The 27990-nt window shown below is 32.2% G+C and overlaps 2 protein-coding genes across 2 annotated transcripts; one reads left to right on the top strand and one right to left on the bottom strand.

The window, feature by feature from the left end:
• Positions 1-13747: 13747 nt before the first annotated feature.
• LOC143075351 (uncharacterized) lies at positions 13748-24622 on the top strand. Its single transcript, XM_076250741.1, has 2 exons — positions 13748-13854; positions 23133-24622. The coding sequence occupies exon 2, from the start codon at positions 23411-23413 to the stop codon at positions 24593-24595; it is 1185 nt and encodes a 394-aa protein (XP_076106856.1). The 5' UTR covers positions 13748-13854; positions 23133-23410; the 3' UTR covers positions 24596-24622.
• Positions 17332-20556, bottom strand: LOC143075350 (uncharacterized). Its single transcript, XM_076250740.1, has one exon. It carries the CDS (start codon positions 20303-20305, stop codon positions 17558-17560), a length of 2748 nt encoding a protein of 915 aa, XP_076106855.1. The 5' UTR covers positions 20306-20556; the 3' UTR covers positions 17332-17557.
• Positions 24623-27990: the final 3368 nt, after the last annotated feature.

Raw genomic sequence — 27990 nt, forward strand, 5'->3', positions numbered from 1 at the left:
AACCACGTACTATAGCCTAATGTTTAGGAACTCTAAATCTTCACGTACCTAAGTGAGAAAAGTGGACTGTTGATAGCATTTGATGTTCTAAATTATGTATGGAATCTACCAATTTATTTTATTTTTCTGTTAAGTCTGATCCATGTTCTATGGAACTCAATAAATGAACCAACTGACATTATTCTCTGAAGACTTTCACTAATCTAATTGTTTAAACAATTCACCATTGATGATGAAGATGTTTCATTCAAGTCGCACGCGCGCTTTGTTATCAAAGTGTTTACGGGATACAGTAAATATTTATATGATTAAAGCTTCAATTTAACCTTAGAAAAAGTAGGCATTGAAATGATATAGATTTCTGTCTGTGATATTGACTAAATAATTGCTGTATTAAAAGAGAGTAAACCTTTATATTTCAGTATCAATAAATGTTGAAGTGGTATGGTACAAAGGCGTCTGTATTTATTTGTGATCTAATTTCTAAATTGTCTTGGTGATAAATAGTAAAGATTTTAAACTATTCTATGAAGACTGTTACCCCCTGTGATGATTGTGTAACTATAATCAAATGATACAGTTAATGATCCTTTGTAATATTGGAAAAAAAGTTGCATTAAACTATATTGTTTATTAAGCTTACGAGAAGTATTAATTCATTATAGTATATACTCAGAAAACAAATAATTATATGTAAAAAGAATACTGCAAAAATGATTATATTGGTACAACCTTCTTAATTAACAGAAATTCAAATCTACTATGAAATCAGATATTATAAATACTAAACGAAGTACAAATTTGTCACAAATTACACTCCATAACATGTAATCGAATGTTATGCAGTTTCCATCTAGCAGCTTCGTGAATTTACGACGTCAAACTTGGTCGTAATATTTTTTATAAAATCTATCTTCATTATTACCAATCGAGTACTAATGAAATTTGTGTACAAATTATTACACGCATTAAAAAAAAGAGAAATTTGACTCGGATGGAAAGTTGTCTCATTGGCACTCATACCACCTCTTCTTATATCTAAATACCCCCCCCCCCCCCCACGGGGAATTGCAATAAAAAGATAAAAAATACACAAAGAGGAAATAACTATGAGTCGTAACAAGAACGAAAACTTAGACAATAGGCTGTCTTCCCATCTGGAATAATTTTTTAAAAGTTTTATTTTAAATTAAAAACAAATGACAAAAAATATACAAAATAAGATACAACTCAAACTCTTTACCATTCAACAAGTTTGCTATACTCTGTAAATATCCTTCAGATAATTTCAGGTGAAAATGTCCGCTTTGACCACAATTATTATCTTGAATACTGCACTTTTCAATGTTCGCTTTGCTGTAGTGTTTTCTCTATTTGTTTTGTGTTTTATTTTTATTTGATTTATATCTTCAATCTTCATATTGTATGTTTTGCTTAAATGCTTATTTAAAATCGTATGCTTAACACTTTGTATGCAATTTTGAAAATTCAATAAAGAATATAATTCTTAAAACACATTTATTGTATAATTACACCTTATGTAAGAATCCGGGGTTTAATTTGATTGGTTAATAGCCAGTGTATTTTTCACCAATTTACTGTTATCAAATGAATATCGTTCATTTTTAACGCCGCCGGGGTATTTGCTAAAAGGATATGCCTTTTTTACCCTCTCTGCCGTGGTATTTGCCAAAAAATACTCTATCCGACTGGACGCTTGTAACGTCACGATCATCAATGCGTTTTAGTACATTAACATTCGGTGTAATTAAACAGATATATCATGTTAAGGAGGGGTATTTGCGAAAAATACCAGTCTTGAGAATGAATTTCCCTCGCCTTACGGCTCGTGAAATTTAACATTCTCTCGACTGGTATTTTTCGCAAATACCCCTCCTTAACATGATATATCTGTTCAAAAGAATATTTTTGACGTTTTTCATGACACGTTTTTATTTCTTTTGAAGTAGAAATTTACCATAAACTGACAATCAAATCAAAACGGAGATATCAAAATAGTATACCCATGGGATCAAATCAAAATAATTAATACAATTGTAAATAATGTTCATCTAACGATTAACTATTAAAACCAATATGGAAATAAACTCATCATAGATACCAGGACTAAATTTTGCATATACGCCAGACGCGCGTTTCGTCTACAAAAGACTCATCAGTGACGCTCGAATCCAAAAAAGTTTTAAAATGCCAAAATAAAGTACTAAGTCGAAGAGCATTGAGGACCAAAATTCCTAAAAGTTTTGCCAAATACAGCTAAGAATTGTGATCGAGTCAATATGAATTGTAAATGTCAACTTGGCAACAATAATATCAATACAAAGAGGACATGGACAAGAAATAGAATTAAATAAAACATACCAGTTTAGTTCGTCCACGTCGCTTTTCTACACCTACGGAATAGCTCAGAGATAAAATTTTGAAACCCCAAAGAAGCACATCCCTCAAAAGTCAATATGACACCCCATTTAAAAACAAAACAAATAACAAAAATAAAGTTTGTAAAAACTAACCGTACATCTCTTATTTTGACATTTTGAACCACGCCGTGATTTTATCAGGAATATTCGTGATCTGTATATAAGAACTAAAACATTATCTACCAAATGCGTTTATTTGTATGAAAATAAGGTGAAAGAACAAAAATACCGAACTCAGAGGAAAATTCAAAATCGAAAGTTTGTAACCAAATGGCAAAATCAGAAGCTCAAACACTTCAAACGAACAGACATTTTCTTATGTACAAAATGGTAGATTAAACATGGTTTTGTGGCTAGCTAAACTTCTCACTTGTATGACAGTCGCGTTAAGTTCCATTATATTGACAACGACATGTGAACAAAATAAACAGACAAAGTTTGTAAAAATGTCAAAAATTGGGGTTAACATGACAGCATTGTTTTATAATCTTTATCACTATCAAAACAAAAACAAATATTTAATAAAAGAAGTTTTATAGACAAAGCAAATCGCGAATTGAAGGGCAAGATACAAAAATTTATTCCAGCACAATAACATAATTGCTGGAATGTATTTATGAACAGAGCCACGTCATATGTAGCAAAGAAACACAAATAGACATATATACATTAGCAAAAATGAAAGACATTAATACAAAAATATTTCCATAGCACAATAACACTATGACGATGTATAAGTACAGATCCCCGTCAGATGGATGCTTAGTATATAACAAAAAAACAGACTGAATAGTAGGTATATAATATTCATAAAGGCACGAACCAAGAATCTATACTTTAAGACCGTCGTGTATTAATTTTGAAGTTGATACTGATAAACTTTTAAAAAAAAGGACGAGACTTTCTTTGACATACCCTGGTTCGTCAACTTTCTACTAAGGCACTGGTGACGTTTTAAAAAGTCTTAGTAGCTCTTGAATACCGAATAAATTTGGAAATATATATCCAATATGCAGTCAAAATTGATATATTTCTACTAAGGTGGGGGAAATTGATAATTTCAAAATTAAAGTTTTTTCATTGATTCTAATACTGAAATGACCGCGTATGTCAAATTCTAGGTACATGTATAAGTCTAAAAATGAGGCAGAGGAAGCCGTGACTGTTGTTTCGTAAATTAAATTAATCGATACTTCCCCATATATCGACGCCGTTAACTGATTCACAATCAGAAACAATGCATTTGCTATCTTGAAACAACGTTTGCAATATGCCTTTGTCAGTTATTTGAAACTTCGTAAATTTGCATGAAAGCTATACTAAAATGGAGTTTATGACACTAAATGAAAACTTAAAATTTCGACGACATCCCGTAGATTTTTGAGTTGAAGCTTTGTTCGCTACTTTACTAGCGACTTTTGTATAATTGTTATAACAGAAATAAAAAAAAAAGCACAATGTTTGTTCTTTGCGATACAAAATTTAAATATCTTAAGTAAACACATTAAAATATTCCCTCTTGTAAACATTCAATATTTACCTCCGCAATCAAAATTACATGCAATATTTTTATAGCTCTTAAAGAATCAGGTTAGAATAAATAAAAGATACAATAATTTTAACAGCATAATGTTTTATAAATACTATAATCAATATACATGTATACACAAGTTAAATGTACTTTTATATCCGTTTACCGGAAGTTCACAATAAGGAACCGAAAGTTCATACTAGGGACACTGTCTCACCAATCTATCAAACCGACAGGAAGAAGTTGCAGCTAAAGGTACAGGACATAACTTGTTTTCCGGGTCGATCCATATTTTAAATAATCCGACTGGACATGTTTATAATGATGGTCAACAAGTTACACAGCCAACAACACATCTCTGTGAAACATGTTAGCCATAACAGACTACTACCCACAGCCAATACATATAGAGAATTATTGAAGGTTACACATGAAAAAGTTGAAGGCCTCATGGAAGATTAACATGTATTTGTTAAATGTGTCACCTTCGTTACATAAAGAATTTTACTATTATCATAAGAATGTCTATTACCATATGGGTTAAAAAAATCTTTTGGGTCGCTGATACATACTACAATTAAAAAACGTAATAGGACTATGAATATTCGTATTCAATCCTTTTACATAGTCCCAATTTTCTCAAAACATTAGTCCAACTTATATGACATATATATGTATGTACCCGTATAGAGTTAGCCCATTGTTTTTGTTTGTAAATTACATACAATATTTGAGAAAGGAAATGGATATTTACATTTTACTTGGAACTCAACATAAAACCCTGCATCTCATAGCCATGAGGAATAATTCCTGACCCCCTAGAAAACTAAAGAGGGACGAAAGATACCAGAGGGACATTCAAACTCATAAATCGAAAATAAACTGACAACGCCATGGCTAAAATGAAAACAGACAAACAAAAGTACACATGACACAACATAGAAAACTAAAGAATAAGCAACATGAACCCCACCAACAACTTGGGGTGATATCAGGTACTCCGGAAGGGTAATTAGATTAACATTGTAGAAACCAGCCAGTGGATGCAAGACATTATGTGCAACTATATATATACTAGATGTGGTAGTGGTGCCAATTAGACAACTCTTCATCCAAGTCACAACTTGTAAAATTAAATCATAATAGTTCTCGAAGTACGGCCGTCAACACGAAGCCTTGGTTCACATCAAACAGCAAGCTATAAAGGGACCCAAAAATGACTAGTGTAAAACCATTCAAACAGCGGCCTAATCTATAAATTAAAAGACGAGAAACGAGAAACACTTGAGAACCACATTAACAAACGACAACCACTGAATATCTGACTTAGGACAGGTGCAAGCAAATGCAGGGGGTTTAACGTTTTAATACGCTAACCTTATATAGAAAGTAATAAGCATTGTTTTCGACTTTTATATATTGTTCTTAATGACACAACTAACTTTAAACGGAGCCTACATAGTCTGACCTTTAAACAATACAATATGACATAAAGAAAGTACATGCCGACCTTTCGAAGAGAGTTATTGCCGAATGAAGGCGGCTACTGGTGATCGTTTTTACATATGTGGATAATCTATACGTACGCTGCTGAGTATTAAAGGTTTATGATATGATATTAAATCCATGTTTGTCTGATACGAATTAATCTCCCGTGTCTGCTAAAGTCTTATTAAAATAAAACAAGGATCGACCTTAGACGATATATGAGTACAGAAAATTATCTAAATTATAACCGTCTGTCGTTGAAATGTGGGCTGGAAAAGATGTTCCCTCTTTATTAAAATAAGAAGATGTCAGTAGTATGATTGCCAATAAGACAACTATTCACCAAAGTTCAAATGAAGTGTATATAAGCAATTATAGGCAGCATTACCTTCAATAATGAGTAAAATCTATACCGTATAACCGGCTATGAAAGCCCAGACATGAAAAATATGTTGAACAATTCAATTGAAATTTCGCATGGAGCTATAATGTTTTATTCCATTTGAACCTTATTGTCTATACAAATGACAAACATCAGATATTATTTTAGATGTATGTTATTTATGTTCTCTGTTTATCTTTACTGATTGGCATTGGCTGCTTTTCTTTTCGATCACCATCCCGTAAAGGGAACGACATAATTTTGTATTGCCAAAAAAAGAGAAAAGTATTAAGTAAGAGTGTGTTTACTCTTTAGGAGCATCACTGATATATTTTGTGGTATTTGTTGCGTTCAAAGTTTATCTCAAGCTTGCTGTGAAGTGTTTTTGTGGCTAATTATATTATATTTGCCAGGCTTTTTTCTCCCTTTATGGACATTGTGTTTTTGTCCCAAATCTACTATGCCTTCTGTGTCAATATTCTTGAAATTATTGAATATGATTTGATTCTTTATTAAACACGAATATCCCTCGTCGACTATGCTTTTAGATTCAATATTTGTGAAAGTGTAGCATATACTTTTTATTTCATTTTCATATAAAACACGATTATTTCAAATGTACATTAACCGACTTATTTTAAAAGAAAATAAATGTATACCACAGAGGATCTCGATGGGTTTACAGAACAGAAAATTGTGGGTACAATGTGGAGAATAAAGACAAAAGAATATAAAGAAAAGAGAAAAATCGGCTAGAAAAATTCAAGAATAAAAAATAATGGAGTGCTGAAAATATAAAGAATATACAGAATTGAAGGATTTTCGTACAGACCCCATACCAATACACTTATCATGTGAATTTTTTTTTTCCGTTTCCGACTCAATTTAAATTCTTTATAATTACAAGTCTCATATTCCGATGTTATGACTATATAAAAGAGACCATATGAAATTAAATGAATTCATAGTCATTATCAAATGAAGCATTTTCATCAATTTGAGTATTGTGAGTTAATCAAAAATGGCATAAAATCCGATATGCAATAGTTGATCATAGTTCTCAAACAAAACTAAAATATATTCATCTATTTCCCTTCGAATAGTGTTTATTTATTTGTTTTATGGATCCTTTTCATAAATCTACACAGAGAGTTTAAATTAATCAGTAATTCCAAAGGGAAAATGAAAATTAATTGGAAAACGTTTGTTGATTGTTGTCCTATAAAATACTTTCTCGCGGGACATCGTCAAATGATATTAATATTCACAATTAACTATTTGATTTATTTTTTTGGCGAGGAGAGAAAACTAACGTATATAATTCAGTACATTTGTTACGTGTCCTTTTTCCTGAAACATTAACTATGACTAGAAGCTGACGTGCTGTATACACCAACTATAAAGTTGTTAATTTCTGTGTCATTTTGGTCTCATGTGGTGAGTTGTCTCATTGGCAATCATACGACATCTTCTTTTTTTATAAACTGATAGAAACTTAGTTTTTAAATAAAGGAACAACAAGAAGACACGTTTTAAAAATGTTTCACATGTTTAACATTTCTAGGTCATTTAATGCCGACTAGATGGTATGGATTTTGCTCATTGTTGAAGTCCATACGATGACCTATAATTGCTTGAATAAACCACATAATTTGCACGATTTTGGGATACTGTTGGCAATCATATATACCACAGTGTTATGCTTTCTTCAGGTACGTAGTGGATTTTCCTACTTACTCCCGTCAATAATTACATGTATCAAGCAGTTGAGAATAAAATAGTTCGCCTTATTTCTTACAGTATAAATGAGTGGACATTAAGGTAAATTTTGTAATGAAGAGACACCATTACAGCAAATGACTTGAGTGTGTAATCTTTGGTTATAGTTAGCTTGCTTATTAGCTGAACCGTGAACTGATTATTAGTTAATGTATAATACCCTCCTTCCGCAGTAGTCTAGTCCTACAGACAGATATATTGGTTGTCTGTCGGACGTTTCCACTCTTAAAGGAGGGTAAACTACTTAACCTAGCAACGACTTCACGATTCAACAAGCTAGCCAATGATGTTACCTTTACCAACATACTCAAATCATTTTGCTGTAGTTCCTAGCATGACTAATAAATCATTGCTGTGTGTGTATGTTTTTAAGTTAACATACTCCAAAGAGATTTCAGATCATTTTAATAAGAACAGGGCAGTTATAATTAAGAATATCATATTTATTTAAAAATTGTCAAAATATGAAAAATTATCATGAAAATAATAAAAACACCTAATGATTTCACATTAAAACAAAGACAGGTGACCCAACAGGAGTTTTAATTATATAGTAAAGGATTTTTATGATACGGATGTCGCCCAATTGTATAAGTACGTCTGTGTAAGTTGCAATAAATTTGTATAAAACAAAAGACTCGAAATAAGACAACTGTTAGATTGGTTTCTGCAACATTTAAAGTGGGTCAAAAAGTAGATCAAAAGCATAAATCAGTTCCATTGGATGAACATGCTAGATTAGACATTTAACGTTTTCCCCCAGGTACACATATACAATCCACACTATTGATGCTTTAGTTGATATAAAACAATTAGATAGAGATTTTCCAGAGTTACATAACTATACAACATCTACCGTCAAGAGAGTTCTGTTTTCTTTTAAAGGAATTGTTACTCATCAATTGTTTTCAATATCAATTGTACCGTTTTAACAGCCTTGTACTGACTTGATGAGACAGTTATAATGATCTACAGCTATTATCCTATCTGTAGGCAAGCACGTACGTGTCAGTGCTTGATTACATAAAGAGGTTAAAAGTTACACTGGAATGAGGACATTCACCGTTATGCGAAATATAACCGTACATGAATATTCAAATTGCATAGAGCAAAACAATTTTAAGAAGTATTTTTTCGATCTCAATTTCCTTTGAACCCCAGGGGTTGAAGTCATAAAACTTTGCTCAGTGCTTGGAGCACAAAAATCATGCTCGAAACATGAAATCCAGCATTTTGATTGGTTGATTTTCGAGTACGAGTACAAAAAACTGACTCGAAAGTTTTATGGCCGCAAGGAGTCGGTTTCGCAAAAAAACTTACGCCTAAGATGGGTCATTAGTCATGAACAATTCAGGTCAATCTTAGTCGTAAGTTTTGTTTGTGAAACTGACTCCTGCATGTCAGTTGTGTATCACGTATGAATAGATCATATTGATATCGGCATAGTGTTTACATACTACTATGGTTAAGAAAGTAGTTTCGGCAAGTTCCGTTGAAAAGGGGGGCGGGTATTAGAGATCTGTCCTATTTAATTAGTTGTAGATGTGCAAATCATACTATAAGAGTGGTATACAAATAGTTTAGTTCTGACTGTACTGTATAGTATTCTTTTAACATATGTAATAATGTAATAGATGAGAGGGTAATAGAGCACACTGAAATCGGCCTAAACAACAGTCAACTATTTGGCGAAGCGGGGTAACATCTGTATCACCCGTGTTATTTAATTTATTATACTAATAGTGGGTTGTTTTTTTTTGTTTTTTTTTTGTTTTTTTAAATAACTTTTTCATTCGTCAGATTTTGTAGGTAATATTGTAACTCAAAGGTAACAATCAAAGATGTTGACTGCTGAGATGTGTGCTACAGTAGAATGTTACCATCGTGTTAACCAATAAAAACTGGTATTTTCAGGTAAAAATTAATACAGTGAACATATTTAATATATACTGAAGCTAATGTGATGCTTCATTATGTATTGCAGAAGTTTTATAAACTTATATCTTTCATTTGGATTTATTTCAATTGAAGCACAATTGAAAAAGACAGATTTAGTCATTTATCTACGATATAACGGACAAATCAACTCGAAATTCCTAGCAAGTATTTTCATTATTCACTGGACAAGATCTATAAATAAGATTTTCTTACCCGTCAAAAGAGCTAATTTACTGCCGAATTAATAGTCCAACCACGACTGGTACTACACAAACAATTCATTGTTCTCTAACCAGACAAGTTATCAATATGTTTTCGACAATACGTCTTTAAAGTTCGCTGAGAAAGCTTTTTTTCCTTCTAGCAAAAATATTGTAAGATTTTTATTGTTCAGCTACCTTATAGCGTTTTGTTATCATATAATTGATTTCCTGTTCCAGTATCTATATTGTTCTATTTCAAATCTTCAGAGAATATATCAAATTGGATTATTAACTCGTGCTTGTGTTTAGTAATCGCCTAGACAATAGTTACCCCAATAATAAAACCCATACTCTTTTACATTGGTGTTTTATATTTGCCATCTTTTTGCTGGTTCAAAATTCGTTTAGATTATAAATAGCTACATTTTTTTCTAAAGATACAAAATGCCAATGGAACTTTAATATAAAGTGCTTATGAACAAAAGCTGTCTTAATTTCTTTGTTATTTTGAGAATTTAATATTGATGGCAGACTTGTGGTGAATTGTGCTTAATTGGTTCTCAATTTTTGAGTTTGGACGATTTAGAACTCGACATATGGTATAGACACTTTTCTTTTGTAGAATACTGTATAACAGATACCAAAGGGACAATCAAAATTCACAACCAATAGAGGACCCATTATGGGGAAATCAGTACAATGGTTAACAATATATACACCTGGAAAAAAATATTGCAACACTTCCATTGAAAACAATGTAAAATGTCATGATTGTAGAATGAGTATAATTTGGATTCTGCTAAATACATTTAATCCGTTCATAGTTTAAAATTGAATTCATAGTATTAAGTGTATTAACTTACTTTTCATCTAATATTAATGCTACATGGTTAACTTAACAGCTGCACTGACTAGTTTTTCGCGGTTTTCACAAAAAATACAAGTTTTGCAGAACTCATTTTTTCCAAAACATTGTTTCTGCAACAAATACAGATGGTTATGCATTAAACTAATTCAGAACTTTTTGAATGTAAGTTAATAACACAAATTCAAATTTAAACCATAAACGGATCATAAATATTTGGTAAAACCCAAATTATACACATTCTACAATCATCTCACTTTACATTGTTTTCAATGGAAGCATTGCAATACTTTTTTCAAGGTGTATAGATAATACCAAATGAGGAAAACAGGCCAAACATGGACTATAACCGAGTTACATTTGTAATAATATAACCATAATATGCAGTGTTTGATGACAACATACCGGAAGCTGCATTATATCTCTTATGAAATATACTTTTAGTCTTAGATACATGATTTCTTTATTAGTTGTTAGTGGCTTTTAACTAGCTGCCAATAACTGCAAATACTCCTAGATCTGTAATTAGTGTCTTTTTGTTGTTGGGATATAGAAGTACCCGGCCACGTCCACTAAATGTATTTTTGTTAGATGTGTTTCTATTTGTATCCATCTGATGAGTCAAACCTCTTTCAACAGATTTTTATAGTTCAGTCTTCTGTTGTATACCGCAACCCCAGGTTAGAAGGAGGGTTGGGATCCCGCTAACAAGTTTAACCCCACCACATTCTGTATGTATGTGTCTGTCCAATTTCAGGAGCCTTTAATTCAGTGGTTGTCGTTTATTGATGTGTTACGTATTTGTTTTTCGTTTATTTTTTGTAGATAAATTAGGCAGTTGGTTTTCTCGTTTGAATTGTTTTACATTGTCATTTCGGGGCCTTTTCTAGCTGACTATGGGTATGGGCTTTGCTCAATGTTGAAGGCCGTATGGTGACATAGAGTTAATTTCTGTGTCATTTTGTCTCTTGTGGAGAGTTGTCTCATTGGCAATCATGCAACATCTTTTTTCTTTCTTTATGTTTTATTACTAATAGTTAAGTTCTCTTCGTCGATGATGCAGATAAATAAGTATTATAGTTATCCAAATGAAAAGGTCATCAAGGGATTGGGCTTTAAAGACACTAAATCAATTAAATACAAACATGATTATCTAGGTAGAATAAAAAGCAACATACCGTCGCAAAAATGAAAGACGAAGATAAGGATTTTAGGAGTCCACTAACACTGCATGGAATTTTAAAATATGGGTTATTTTATTATCACTGGAAGAGTAAGAAGATTCCTCTCGGTATATTTCATCCGTCATGTTGTTCATACATTGTTAAAGTGGTGTTTAGATCCAAAACTCAATTCTAAACACATTTAGAACATTTGTGTACTGTTTACACATTTTGGTGTAAACATGTTTCAGCTCTAACATGCTAAGGTTGACAGTTTGTCTAGGACCGTGTTTAGCTTTTATTCCTAAACGTTTAAATCATAAAACACAATTAAAAGGGTTTACATTCAAGCTTTGTCTATAATTAATGTGCCTACTGAGAAATGTTTTTATATACCAAACACAATTTTAAACACTTTTAGAACTAATAAAACATGCAAGTGTACAACAGATGCATGTACACACACGATTTTGACATTATGAGTTTCTACAAGTTCGATGACAAGTCTCGTCACTAGGAGCTATAAACTAGGAAAACTAGACAGAAGTGTTGCTTCGACATTTAGAATATATCCCTGGCAGTGGCGGATCCAGAAATTTTCATAAGTGGGGACCCACTGACTGCCTAAGAGGTGGTCCGCTCCGGTCAAGCGTCAGTGATTCCCTATATAATCAACCAAATGTTCCCCTTTTTTTCAAAAGGGTGGCGGGTCCCCTGCCCCCGCCTAAATCTGCCTCTGCTTGGTCAAGCAAGAACACATTCTATTGTTTAGGATCTCATCTGTTAGGTATACAAATTTGCCTCATTTATTCCCCGAACGCTCCGTCACATTCACATGTGAAACAAGAGGTATAATATATAGATTGCATTCGCTTACTTGTGTCCATGTATATTGCCATATCTTGCAATGGAAGTATACCCCACATTAAAGAAAAACATATGTGGTTAAAGGGGATGTTCTCGACCATTTTCAAGATATTTTAACATTCACAAACTTGATGGGAAGGAGTGATTCCTGGGGACATTTTTTTTATATTTCAATTCTTCACCTGATACACTCATATGCACTCTTTTAAAAATAGGATATAATACAAGTACGACCTTTCAGTATTAAATTATATTCGCATAGGCTTAAAGAGAAAAAATAAACATGGGGCCACACAAGAACAAACTAGAAAATATGTGGTTAAAGGGTGGGCACCTCATATTAAAAAAAGATGTGGTATGATTGCCAATGAGGCAACTCTCCACAAGAGACCAAATGACACAGAAATTAACAACCATAGGTTACCGTACGACCTTCAACAATGAGCAAAGCGCAGACCGCATAGTCAGCTTTAGAAGGCATCGAAATGACAAATGTAAAACAATTCAAACGAGAAAACTATCGGCCTTATTTATGTACAAAAAATGAACGAAAAGCAAATATGTAGCACATAAAAAACGACAACTACTGAATTAAAGGCTCCTGACTTGGGACAGGCAACCTTTTAAATATTTCAGTAAGTATTTTCAAATGACAGGGGTAGGGATGACCAACCTATATATCATTCAACTCATTTTGATATGACAAGTACTTAAGTGTATGGGTGGTCATAGACCTTTTGATCCTTTAATAGGGTCATTGGGAGCCAAAATCATTACTGACGAAATTCAGTCTCTACCGCTTACTGTTTTCAAATTTTAACATTCAAACATGAAAATTATGTTTTCCCAAATAGGTTCTACAGTAAATCCTATCTCTTCTTTTATTCTTTCAAAATATCCTTAAATAGACCCCAATCACGGCACAAAAATAACACTGAATGCACAACTTCTCGCGCAACTGTAACACATTATCAGTGTGGACTCCTATACGTTTATGCGCGAAAAACTAAAAACGGAATAAATTCGTATCCGTTATTAACGGGAAAAAATTATTACATTTTTTTTACCAACAGGTAAATGACAGGTAAGTTGTTTACAAAACATACACACGTATTTAATGTAATATCTAGGTGTACCGTTACACAGGTCAATAATCTTTTTATAGCAATATTGTTAATTGCAAGAGCCAATAAAGTGGTAAGTTTTAATTTAAAAAAGGGGGGCATGACAGTACAGGAAAACAGTCTTTCGTGTTACCTGTCTTTAGAAGAATTTGTCCAAACAGGCCACTAAATATATAACAGACAATTTAGACAAATATGGACACATTTCCTTATTTCAATTATATTACAATTATTTTTATTCTTATTTTAACTTGAAAGCATGCATGCGGCATATATATATTTATGCAAAAGTTAAATCAAACCCGTTACTACTATTGTGTAATAGCAAGGAAGTGTATAAATATACAATTCCTTGTTATAGTAATCCTCTTGTTACACGTACATGTATTTAATGTGTCTGAGTAATCAAATACAATTTTATAAAAAGATCAAACACATGGACTGTTTTTCAGATAATTATAAAGTCAAAGAGAGAACAATTCACCATTTTATATAACTGAGTCCAAAACAAGACAACAAAAATATCTGTAGATAAATCATCCAATAATTGATTGTCAATTAATGTGTTAAAATGAAGATATAAAAAAGAAGATGTGGTATGATTGCCAATGAGACAACTATCCACAAAAGACCAAAATGACACAGACATTAACAACTATAGGTCACCGTAGCCTTATTATGATGTTTAGAAAGTTATAGAAACACAAGATTCCGTGTACCGAAACAAATTTGGACGACAAGCATTTGTATTTTTGAAAGTCAATAAAATACTAAAGACTGTAGTATAAACAAAACAACCACAACTGCCTGAAAAGTTACCCGACGACGACGAAATATGCAACCAAAATTGTTTATTAGTGGTCAACCAAATGTCTTCGAAAATAGGCATATGTCTATGTTTTTAATGTCTTATTTTTTTGTTGAACAATGAAATCTAACTTGCATGTATTTTTAAAAGAATTCATATTATGATACAATTTAAGTGATAATATAGAGAACTGACATGTCGAGTGCTTATAAACGATACATGTGAAAAGTTTTCTATACGCTTAAGAAAGATAAATCTATCACATTATCAGAACTATATTGATCAGCGATTGTTTTGATTCTCATAAACTTGCATGAAATACAGGTCCAGGTCTTGCCCGAACCAATAACAATTTAAATATATAGATTCAGATTCAATATTTTATTAAAGTCTCACCACTTTTATAACATTATACATTCCAATAAAGATATACAACATTGCGTATAACATGAAATATTGGATAACATTTATAAAACATATTGTATATTAAAACTAACAGTAAAATATCATTAGCTTAAATACTAAAACATATACAAGTGCCATTCTATTAAGAATTATGAGAGACTAATATTAAAGGATTAATTATATACAAAATTTATACAATTTTAAAACTACATATATCTAAGATTTAAAATATATCATCAGCTATATACAAATAAAAAATTTGTTCTTCTACATAAAATATTATAGCAGGTTTTAGCAACTACTTGACATAGTTCTTCGTTTCCGAATAAAAATATAAACTTTTCGTCAATAGACAAGTTATAAAATTGATCGTTATGTTTTACAGCTTCACTATACAATATATTTCGAAGGTCTGCATATAAAGGACATAAAGTAAATACATGTTTTTCGTCTTCAATTTCATTTTTACACATAAAACAACATCTTTCATTTATTGGTTTATTCTCATAACGTCCTGTTTCTATTTTAAGTGGCACAACACCACATCTAAATTTTGCATAAGCACTTCTAAATTTAATAGACATATTTTGTTTTAAACTACTAAATAGAATTTAATGGCGACTACCCTTGCGGGTATTGCGCCAGATTACCTTATATAAAAAACATTTCAAGTAAATGTTTTAAATTTTTCATTATTTAGGTGTTAGCCTATATCATGTATTCTATTATAAAAATTTTGTGAGTTTTTTTTTCCCCTTAAATTTAATTAATCTTGTTATTTAAATCTGAGCTATAGTGTGTATTTTAATTATCTTGATTATCTATTGGTTAATTTTTTTATTACAAAGAAAAATATATGTGAGCTTATTATTCCGTTATTTGTAACTTAACCTTCTGTGTTTATAAGTATTGAATGATTTGGTAGGTAGGTGTGTTTGTTTTTTAAACATGAAAATAGTAAGTATCATATACTTTTGGATAGACATATCTGACTTTTACAAATATGCAAATCGTAGAAGGGGTCTGACATATTCCCGTACATGGTATACACATTAATACAATTATACCGCGGCTCGTACGTCCTTGGTAAATTGTGATTCTCTGTATATTGAATTTGACTTAAAGATAGCACCCTCACTTATAAAAGTTTCTTAAACTTACGTTATCTGAGAAGAAAAAAAATATATAAATTACTGTGTATGTATACTTAGAATCTATAATGTATTGTTGTAACATATTTGTGTGTAATAAATTGTAAGTGTTCATGTTTGCAGTTATGTACAGTATAGATGTATACCAGAGAGTGCTATCTTGGTAGTACTTGATTTAGTGTACGTACTACTTTAAAAATAAAAACTTTCGTAGACGTTTTAGTGCCGTATATTGTCAAATTCAACGGGGTTATGTTTCTTATATTTAGAAATCATAAACTGATAAATGATACCCTCCAGCTCTGTTACAACTATTAAAAAGCCAATATTTAGAAATAAAAAAAAACGAAGAAAAAAAGGTAAATAATATATATCTACCGAATTATTTGTTTTTGGTGTCGCCCGTTTAGACTGGAGTTGTTTCCCTTGCACTGTAAAGAAATAAATTGTTGGTAAATACTTGCAGCCGTACCACGTGGTAACCATGTGCTGCAAGCATACCCGGCGAGGAGGCTGTAAACAAACATTTTCCAGTCTAAACGGATGATTTAGCAGCCGTGACTAAAAATGATAGACAATAATACTAATACTAGGTTAGTATTTACACGGTGCATTGTTTTTGGTCGTTGTAAAATGTGCTGGTTGGTTCTTAAAATCATCATATCACAATGACCGGGGTTCTGGCAAGCCAGTGCCCTTAAAGAAAAATATCCCACATTAAGATAACTCATCTCGTCAGTCGACCCCATGTATAACCCTATCAATATTTTAGCTACGGTGTCAATAGTTTATCCATTGACAGCAGCTGAATCACATTCCTCATAGTGTTAGTTAGGTACATATATATACATGCAGTTAATTCTTATTGTGAGGTTTGTGTCCCCAATTTGATTTGGGATGGACCGACGAGAGAGTGATTGTGATTGATGATTTCAGGGAGATATGTCAGACTCCTGTGGCATGATATTTTACATATGATCTCATGTATTTATGACATTTATAAGCAAATTTATAAAAAAAGAATCTATTCAATGCTAATTAATTATAAATTAATTTCATTTTCATTTCCTTACTTAGATTTTCTCTTATTAAGAGTTCATTTAATCAGTTGTTACAGATGTAATAGTATTTTGAATATTTGATATTTGTTGTCATACTTGTTCAAATCCATGAATTGTTGTCCAGTGACTAATATTACAATATTTTGTTTAAAAGTAATTTTACTAATGAATTGCAAGCCCTAAAGTTATATATTTCTCTTTACCTATACTGATAATATCTGTAGGTTTTCAAACCCTGACCAAAAGTATCCTATTAAAACAATTTTAAGCATGTTTTTACAAAATTTACACTAGAAACTAGAAATATATATATATAGCTAGATTTTCAGTATTTTCTGAATAATTTTACTTTTATCGCATACCGGTGTTTATTAAAAAATCCCATATTGGGATTAGTGTCTGAGAATATCCTGAAAATAAATTTTTATATGAGAGATCTTTTACCCCTGATGTTTCAAACTTTTCCATCATTTTTTGTCTTTGTGGTATGTACTTCCTACAGTTAAACAGGTAGTGTTGCATATCGTCCACTACTAAACATGTGTCACACAGTTCACTATTGCATTTACCCATTGTGTATTTGAATTTATTAGTGAATATATAACTTGATCTAAGTTTAAATAGAGTTCTTTCTCTTTCTCTAGTACTCTTTGGTATGGTAATACAAAAGTTAACATCATTTTGAATAGTGTGTAGTTGTTTACTTTTTGTGTTATTTTCCCAGTATTGTTGCCACATTTTTTTTAGTAAATTTTTACATAAACATTTGATGTCTTCTTTGTAAAGTGGTATACTAGTTATACATGTTTCTATTGATAGAGCCTTTTTAGCTGCTGTGTCTGCCATTTCATTACCACTTAAACCCACATGACTGGGTATCCATTCTAAAATGATATTTAGGCCTAATTTGGACAGTTTACTATATATATATTGAATGTCATAAATTATTTGTGTTTTAACTTTAAAAATACTTCCTGTAATAGCTTTTAGTGCTGACAGTGAATCTACAAATATTACAGTATTTTCTGGTTGAAATTCTTCTAACCAATATAAAGATAAAAGTATGGCTGTCAATTCACACATAAATATTGAAACATGATTTTGTAATTTAAAACCTTTTTTTACTTTAAGTTCCGGAACTACAAAAGCACATGCATTTGTGTTGTTTTCTGGATTCTTAGATCCATCTGTATATATTTTTAAATAATTACTATACTTGTTATCAATGAGGATATTTCCTTCACTTTTAATTAGGTGAGGACTATCCTTTTTTGTAATAATATTTGTAAGTTCCGTTCTGACCTGTGGTTTTAGAACATGCCATGGTGGTGTTGGGAACTCTTTACATTTGTATACAGTATTATAGTCTACATTAAATTTGTTCATAGTATCATGTGCAGTAACACAATATGGTTTTTGATTTTCCTTAATTTTTTCCTTATTAAATTCATATATAGCGTTTTCTTGTAAACTCTTTATAGTTGGGTTTGTGTCATTCAGACTTAATATATTTAAAAAAGACTTAGTAATAAGACTTTTTCTTCTCAACTCATATGGGGGGTCACCAATTTCAGTCTGTAATCCACTTATACTGGCGGTTTTATGAGCACCTGCACATATTCTTAATGCTTGGGCTTGAATACTATCTAGTTTTTTCTTGACAGAGTGGGAGGCTGAGTTATAAACTTCACAGCCATAATCTATCTTTGACCTTATCATTGATATATATATTGTTCTCAGGGTAGAACAGTTTGCACCCCATTTGGTACCAGTTAACAATTTCATGCAGTTTAACACCCTTGAACATCTGCTTTCTATATATTGTATATGTTTTAACCATGTTAGTTTTGAATCAAAGATCATACCTAGAAACTTGACTTCTTTAACAAATGACAATATTGTTTCTCCAAGTTTAAGTTTAATACAAGGGGAACTATTCTTACTAAATATCATAGCTACAGTTTTTGTTTGTGATATGAGGAAACCCCATTTATCACACCAAGTACTAATTGTATCTATATCCTCTTGTATTCTTTTTTGTAGATATTTATTGCTTTTGCCAGATAACCATATAGCACTGTCATCTGCAAATTGTGACATAGCACAGTATTTTAAATTATTGGATATATCATTTACCATGATGTTAAATAGTGTAGGACTTATACAACTACCTTGTGGTGTACCATTCTGAATTATAAATATTTCAGAGTAAGTATTATTAACTTTAACTTGTATTGTTCTGTCACTAAGAAAATCCTTTACCCATCCTAACATATTACCTCTTATACCTAGTGAGGCCATTTTTATTAATAACCCTTTTTTCCAAAGCATATCAAATGCTTTTTGGAAGTCTATAAATACACCAACTGTGAAATGTTTTTTGAGAAATGCTTTATGAATATCATTATCAATTCTAATTATTTGTTCCATAGTATTTCTATTTTTCCTAAATCCACTCTGATTTGGTGTGTAGAAATTATTTTTTTCTAGATACCACCGTAATCTATTATTTACCATTTTCTCCATAATTTTTACAAAGTTAGATGTAAGGGCTATTGGTCTATATGACTGTGGGTCTGTGGGGTTTTTTCCAGGTTTAAGTACTGGAGATATAATGGAATGCTTCCATTCACTTGGAAGTTTTTGTAAAAACCAAACTCTATTAATAAAAAGTAATAACACAGACAGTGATTTGTCTGTAAATTGTTTGAACATGGAATACGTAATTTTATCTTTTCCAGGGGAGGTATCAGATGTATCACTGATAGCATCTTTTAATTCTTGCATAGTATATGGTTCATTATAACTATCAGAGTTATCCTTATAGTAGTGCAATAATTTACTGTACTCCTTTTGTTCTATATCTTGTTTCTGACTTTTAAAATTGTCAGAGTAATTATCATCACTACTGACTTGAGCATAATTTGTAGCAAGTATATCTGCTTTGTCTTGAGTACATTCATATTTGGTATCATTATATAATAGGGTTGGTAAATTTAATTTTTTAAATGTTTTACCCAACATTGATTTTACTTTTTTCCATACATCTGACAATTTACTATCATTATTTAGCGAGTTACAATAGCTCTCCCAATACATAGCTTGTGCAGCTTTAATAGTTTTTCTGCACGCTCTTTCTTTTTCTCTATATATAGTAAAATCAGTACCAAAACCTGTATGTTGGGCACGGTTTTTACAAATATTCCTTTCTTTAACACTTTTAGTGCATTCAGGTGTCCACCATGGTACTTGTGGTTTTTTGGGTTTATTATTTTTTAATTTGACTGGGATGCACTCCCCAGCTATTTGGAGTATTTTGTTTGTTAGTCTTGAACATGTTTCTTCTATGTTGTCAGAAATCATGTCAGGACTCAAATGTTCATTACATTTGCTGGAGAATGCCTCCCAGTCTGCTTTCTTATAATTATATACTGATTCAGAATCATCAGTTAGTATTTGTTTATGACTAAAATTAATATTTACAACATGATGGTCACTGCCATAAGAACTAGTGAGGTCAACTGACCATGTTATTTTACTAGCTAGACTAGAATTACAAAAAGACAAATCAATAGGTGCCAGTTCTAATGTACTGGGGTTACACCTTGTACCTGTACCATCATTAAGAAGTACTATATCTTTATATTCAAGGAAAGAGAACAACTCTCTTCCCTTAGTATCTGTATGTTTACCACCCCACATAGTGTGGTGGGCATTAAAGTCTCCACACAGTAAAAATTTTCCCTCTATTTGGTCAAATATATTATTATATTGTGGTAATTTGGTATCTGATTCTGTGTCATAAAGATTGACCAGTGTAATATCATTATTATCAAAATTAAATTTAATGCATGATATTTCTAAATTACTATCAATATTCTTTTTCAGATATGGGAGGTTTTCTCTGACATATATTGCTGTACCTCCATGTGATTTAGTATTACGAACAGAAAAATCAGCTATTTTATAACCCATTACATGTGGATGGTCTTGCTCGTTTTTACACCATGTTTCCTGGAAGCATATTATATCGGGCTTTATTTGCGACATAGCTATATACTCTGCAGCATTATTGTGAATACCACGACAGTTCCAATGAACAATACTGAACATTATGTTGTATATTAGTAAACTAGTAAAGTTAGCCATTATAAGCACAGATAGAACATATAACATTACTTCTGTTAATATTTTATGATTTGTATAATACATTATAGCATTTCTGTTGTTACTCTATTGGCCAATTGAAGACCTTTCGAAACATCATAATCAAATCCAAACATTTGTTTGGTTGCCATTGATACGAAACCAATAACTTTTTCTAAATTAAGATCACTTGTTGGGGTTTGGGATGTAAGTATATTAAGCATTGCAACACTTATAATTGGGATTACTTGGTCTATTATATTGGTGTTTTTGTAACCTTTTTTCATATCAGTATGTTCAGCTTCTAGTTGCTGAACAACTGGTCTTGCTTTAGCCTTAGCTTTCACTTGTTTATTTGCCTCATGCAAGGTGATGTTGTCTCTTTTAACTACCTTGAGAGCTTGTTTTTGTTGCTCCCTTGAGGGACAAAGTTTATAGTTCGATGGATGGTCACCTTTACAATTTACACACTTTGGGGATTCTGTGTTACATTCATTGGATTGGTGGTCCTCACCACATTTCCTACATTTTCTTTTATTGCTACAATTACCTGCCATATGCCCATATCCCTGACATTTGTAACATTGGATGGGATTTGGTACATATAGCTTTATTTTGTAACTATTGAATCCAATATTTATGGTTTGGGGTAGTATTGGAACATCAAAGATCAATTTGACTGATCTTGACGTTTTTCTTGTATTACTATTTTTATCATAGTATGTTAAACGTGTTGCCTTACTAACTTTTTGACCTTTCATGACTGATTTTAAGTCTTCATCCTCAATATCGATGTCAAGCGGCACGTTGTATATCACTCCAGCTGATGATGTAGTCGATTTGGGCAAACTTGACCTAATCGACCATTCACCAATGGAGGTTCTTTGTTGGATGTCTTTCCATTGGTGTTTATCTTGGCACTCGATTAGTAAATTGCCGTTTGCGAGTTGCTTTAGATTTTTTGCAACTCCTACCGAATCCGATAGGGCCTTTTGAATTTTAATGGGGTTTTGTCTTCCAAGTTTAATGGATGGGTTTATACTAGCTATTATGAGCAAATATTTGTTGGGGGCATTTTGGAGGGAGGGTACTCTAATAACTGTGTTGTTATGGGTGGTAGCGGGGGAACCTGTTGCTACTCTTTTACGTTTTTTAACCTGGGTTGTCCATGAGTGACCCTGTTGACTTTCATTGTCAGTAGTTTCTAGGTCACTACTGCTCAATGCGTTGTAAAAATCCTCAGTTCGGAACTGAGTATTTTCTGACTCGTCCATCATGGCGGACAAGACAAAGGTAAACAAAAAAAAAACTATATATATACTATAAATAAGGTTAAACAAAATAAATTAGTATCTATTATTGAAAAGATTATATTAATCTTACTTGTATACAACAAAATATAGTCGATACTCAATCTGAAAATGTGAAAATGAACAATAAATAAGTATAGTGCGGTGCTACAAAAAACACGACCGTGATGATCCGGGACTCACAACCCGAATCTTTTGTTTTAAATATAACTCTGTACAATATATATATGCAATATTTCCCAGATCTTCTTTGACACATTATAAAAGATTACTCTAGTTACTCATTCTTTGCACTAATTACTCATTTATTTACACTAATTATTCATTTATTTACACTAATTATTCATTTATTTACACTAATTACTCATTTATTTACACTAATTACTCATTTATTTACACTAATAACTCATTTATTACCACTAATTAGTCACTATAAGAACTAATAACACTCAAATTTTTCTTAATTGCAGTGTCCATAGAGGAAACCTGTCGTCCTTGCATTGTGTTTTGTGCCATCGGGCATAGCATGGACTAAATAAGTGTTGATTGAACCAGGAAAAGGATATATATACTTAGTCCTTGATTGTACCAGGAAGGATATACATTGAAGAGTACGTATGTTGAGTGGGTCATTGGTACAGTCCGTTATACGTTAACAGTCTGACTGTCCGTTAAAAGTGTTCAGTAATCTTTAGAGTTACCTGTTATAAGAGCCGCACATTAACTGCAGTAGCTCTTACAATGAGAAATGTTGAGGCGGATTTTTCGTTGTCGAACCAGCTGTTTAACAGCCCTTCTAACTCTCAACGTCATCGTAGTTACTATACTCATACTGCTACAGTCAGGCGTATTACGGAGCTTATCTGATTCTATGGATAAACCAAGAGATTTACCAAATGAGAACAAACGCCCTAAAGGACAACCAACGTTTAAGTATAACGAGGAAATAGTGGGAGTTCCCCTTAGTTATGACGACATCGAAGAAAATCGCATGAAACAAGCAGGCGGTATCGATACAAACAGATATGACCCTGCAAAACCGATTGATTTTATTCCACCAGTACCAAAATTCTCTGTTTCTGATATCGTTTACCGGTTGTCGGATAGAATACAAAGTAAAAATCTAGAGCTTGATAAAACGATATATTCTTATAAAATATTGATATTGACACCGTTGCATAATAGTGAGAAGACGTTGTTTAGATTTGCCCGTGAAATCCGCGAACTACAATATGCACATGAATTAATATCGATAGCTTTTGGTGAAGACGGTAGTACGGACGGAACAGTAGAGGAAGCTAAACTTGTCATAGAGGAGTTGAGGACGTCTGGGTTTCGTAACATAAGTTTTTACCATTTTGACATTGGGCAACAAGTGAGTGGTGACTGGGAAGATATTCATCAACGTATTCAACAATACAAACGTAGACAACATTTAGCTAAAGCTAGGAATTTATTGTTAAAAAAAGCTTTATCCGACGAAGACTATGTATTATGGATAGATAGCGACATAGGCGACTTACCTCAAGATATAATACAACACTTGCTATTCGCCAAGAAGGATATCGTCACACCCACGTGCTTGATTAAGCAAGGACTAACTGTCAGAAATTATGACAAAAACATATGGCGAGAAACGCCCCTTTCTCTAGAGAATCAAAAACACATGCGCCCTAATTATCTGGTAATCGAAGGTTATGGTTCAACGTCTCGGATATATTTACCCGATCTACGTGGAGAAGGGCGTATTGTTCCCCTAGATGGTGTTGGTGGTTGCACTCTTCTTGTACGGGCAAAGTGTCATAGAGAAGGTTTAGATTTTCCAGAAACTTTGTTTGACCACCATATTGAAACAGAAGGTTTAGCTAAAAAGGCAAAGACAATGGGATACTCCGTTTATGGCATGCCATTTGTAGAAGTGTTTCATTTTTAAATTAAAGTTCCTTAATATTCAAATGTTTATATTTTTATCTCTGTTTTATATCGTCTAAACTCGTCAAACTAAATATTATCGTTATATAAATATACATATACCCATTCATGGATCTACAATCAGTCAGGTTTACTCCTGGTTTGCCCACTTTTAATTCTACCAATTATCTATTAGTTAAGAAAACAAAAAAGACAAAAGGTTTAATGAGCAGACAATTGTATAGTCTGTTCCAACTTAGGTATATAGTTTGTAAGTGTTTTCCAGTTATTCAGGTTGTTTTTTGTAATAAGGGCACTACATGTAAAAGGATGAGAAATACAACCTTTTATATTTACATCAAAAATAACAAAACATTTAATATATTTACAAAGTCACAATTAGCAATAATTCACTTCATTGTTCAGTTCAAATGGAAAAGATGGGATGTTGCGTCAGAGTAATCTACCACGTTGATTGGTCCTTGTTGGTATCTGTATATGAGTCTGGTGTCTATTACTCTGAATGGTCGTCTTTAAGGTGGGCGGGTTCCTCCTGCTGCATACTGGATAATGTTGCATTTTGTTAGTGCCTTTGTCTTTTTCAGTAGCTCAATGATCTCGTAGATGTTTGGGTGGGCGTGTTTGAGTCGCTTATGTTTGTTGTGCCATCCTTCCAGGTGATTTGTGCATGATGGGGGGTCCTTCTGTGTAATAGTGGTTCCATAGAAAGCGGTAGTTTTCAACCAAAAACTCTGTCACCTAATCTATAAATGGAACAAGAGGTACCAATAGTACTGCGGCTCGTCGTATCAGTTAGGTAATATCTTCATTTTTTTTTATAATAGGACTGTAGTCCATATTTCTGTGCCTTTCGCTATATACACTGTGTGAAGTGGAAGAAGCAGCCTTTCACGGTTACCCCTGGACATACTGTCTGTGTTGCGTTGTTTATTGCTGTCTCGTAGTCAATAGATAGTGTTTCTGGTTGAAGTTGTAACTGGTGTTGTTGATCAATGGCTACTGAACAGTTGCATTTATATTCTAGTTGTTAAATTTAATTGGATAATTTTATATTTTACTAAATTTTGAAACAGTGTATTGTATTGAAATTAAAAACAAAAATAAGTTGAATAAATCAAAAGATATTCAAATGAGATTTATTCTATTAGATATTTAGTTTCATTATTTTACTTTCAACCTTTTTTTCAGAATGTACCAATAATTAAAAATATTTGTTGATAACTTGAAATATTTATTCATTTTAGTACATATTTTTCCTTCCTTTTTTTTTTTAATAAAATACATTATCGTGCCAAATATATATAAAATATAGAAAATTTTTGCTTTTCCTTGATTTAATAGCAGAATATAATATTCCTTTTTAATTTTACAGGTAAAATAAAAGGTAAAAAATATGACTATAATTCAGAAATAAACTATAATTGTTAAAACAACAATTCCCTCTTTGTTTACATATACATGTAATTAAAAGTGGGCAAACCAGGATGACACCATCAGTCGATACATGTGTCATGGCATTGCACAAGGTAATGTTTTCACTGACTGTTTTTGATGTCGTTACACTAAATCCATTGGATGTGAGATATGAACTGATTGGTAATTTAAAGTACTCTCAGATCAGTACTTTATGTTGTTGGGATATACAAGTACCCGGCCACGTCCACTTAATGTTTTTGTTATATGTGTACTTCTATTTATATCCATCTGGTGAGTTAATACTAAGTCTTTTTCAACATATTTGTATAGTTCGTTCTTTTGTTGTACAGTTACACTTCTGTCCCAGGTTAGGGGAGGGTTGGGGTCTCGCTAACATGTTCAACCCCGCCATATTCTGTATGTGTGTGCCTGTTCAGAGTCAGGAGCCTGCAATTCAGTGATTGTCGTTTGTTGATGTGTTACTTATTTGTTTTTGTTCATTTTTTGTGCATACATTTGGCCGTTAGTTATCACGTTTGATTTGTTTTTATGTTTGTCATTTCGGGGCTTTTTATAGCTGACTATGTGGTATGGAATTTGTACATTGTTGAAGGTTATACGGTGATCTATAGTTGTTAATTTCTGTGTCATTTGGTCTTTTGTGGAGAGTTGTCTCATTGGCAATCATACCACATCTTTTTTCATATAGGGGGACGGTTTAAATCTAACAAAACTCAGTTTAACGCCACCGCAATAAAATTAGCGCTTGTCAGAAGTATTGTGGTTATAAGTGTCTTAGTCTTATTAAACCTTTTAGTTCTAGACGGTTGAAAATATCTGGTCTACTCGGCTACCCTCATGAACTTCCATCGTATTGTCAATACATAATTACTTATGCAATCAAAATTATGATTCATGTACATGTGCATGGACATTTAAATAGGGGATCCCAATGGTAAAAATGAAGTTATCATAAATGGTTTACTTCCCTTCTCTGTACATCATCATTATCTACGTGTGCATGATTATCTGACTAAATCCCCAAGTTCGGACAACCCTTTTCCTAGTTTGCTTCTAGCAAATATTTATCAAAAGTTTAGTTACATGTAGCAAAATATAATCTTTTCTTTCAGACTGAAGCCGCATATTTATGTACATATATCTGAAGGCATTTTATTTTGAAACATCGTCCGATTTGCTGTTCAAAGTAATGTTCATTGATGCCATGAAGGTCTTGAGATTCGCCAAAATCTCATTCTTGTCAAGTGATAGGTTTTTGTATTTGGGATTATCTGCATCTCATTTATTCCTAATTATTTTACACAACACTCGTAGTAGCACGATTTACATACAAACCATTATTATATGAAGCTTTTTCCGCAGGAATAACAACATACATATCTTGGAAAGGTGATATACATTTTACAGCCACGTTGTCTCTGAAAAAAGACTTTGATCGATCTTTCAAACATTTTTACGACTTATGCATGCGACGTTTTTTCAGAGACATGATTGTTTTGACTCATTTTGACAAAGTGTCCACTCAATCTTCTTGATATTACCTTTCTGAGATATTCATGCTGAATTATGTTTAGATCCCCAGTAATAACATGGCCACAGGGGGCTTTTAATATAAAGGCGAGTGTGAACAGCCTCGCCGGATAATGGTGTGGATTGACAAAGGTTGTCATTAAATTTTCTTTCAGATATTGTAACATCTATATTTGTAGGTTTATACCTTGAACTGAATACGAAATGTCTTGATTCAAAACCATAGCTGAAGTTTAATTTGATTTAATTTGTTTAAATACTAAATTAATCTCAAGGGTATCATATCAGAAGGATATAAGGTTTTGTTCTTAATCAAGGTAATACAATGCTTTCTTATAGTTGAATATTTTGGGTGCCATTATTTTGATGTAACTGTGGAGTACAACAGGAACAGACTAATTTTAAAAACGAAGTGTTGGTTTAGATGTT

Source organism: Mytilus galloprovincialis, chromosome 5 (assembly GCF_965363235.1).
Source record: "Mytilus galloprovincialis chromosome 5, xbMytGall1.hap1.1, whole genome shotgun sequence".
Classification (NCBI taxonomy): Eukaryota; Metazoa; Mollusca; class Bivalvia; order Mytilida; family Mytilidae; genus Mytilus; species Mytilus galloprovincialis.

What these genes read in the sequence shown, in the direction of transcription:
- LOC143075350 (XM_076250740.1), bottom strand. Translation starts at nt 20,305, where the DNA reads ATGTATTGGGAGAGCTATTGTAACTCGCTAAATAATGATAGTAAATTG.
- LOC143075351 (XM_076250741.1), top strand. Translation starts at nt 23,411, where the DNA reads ATGTTGAGGCGGATTTTTCGTTGTCGAACCAGCTGTTTAACAGCCCTT.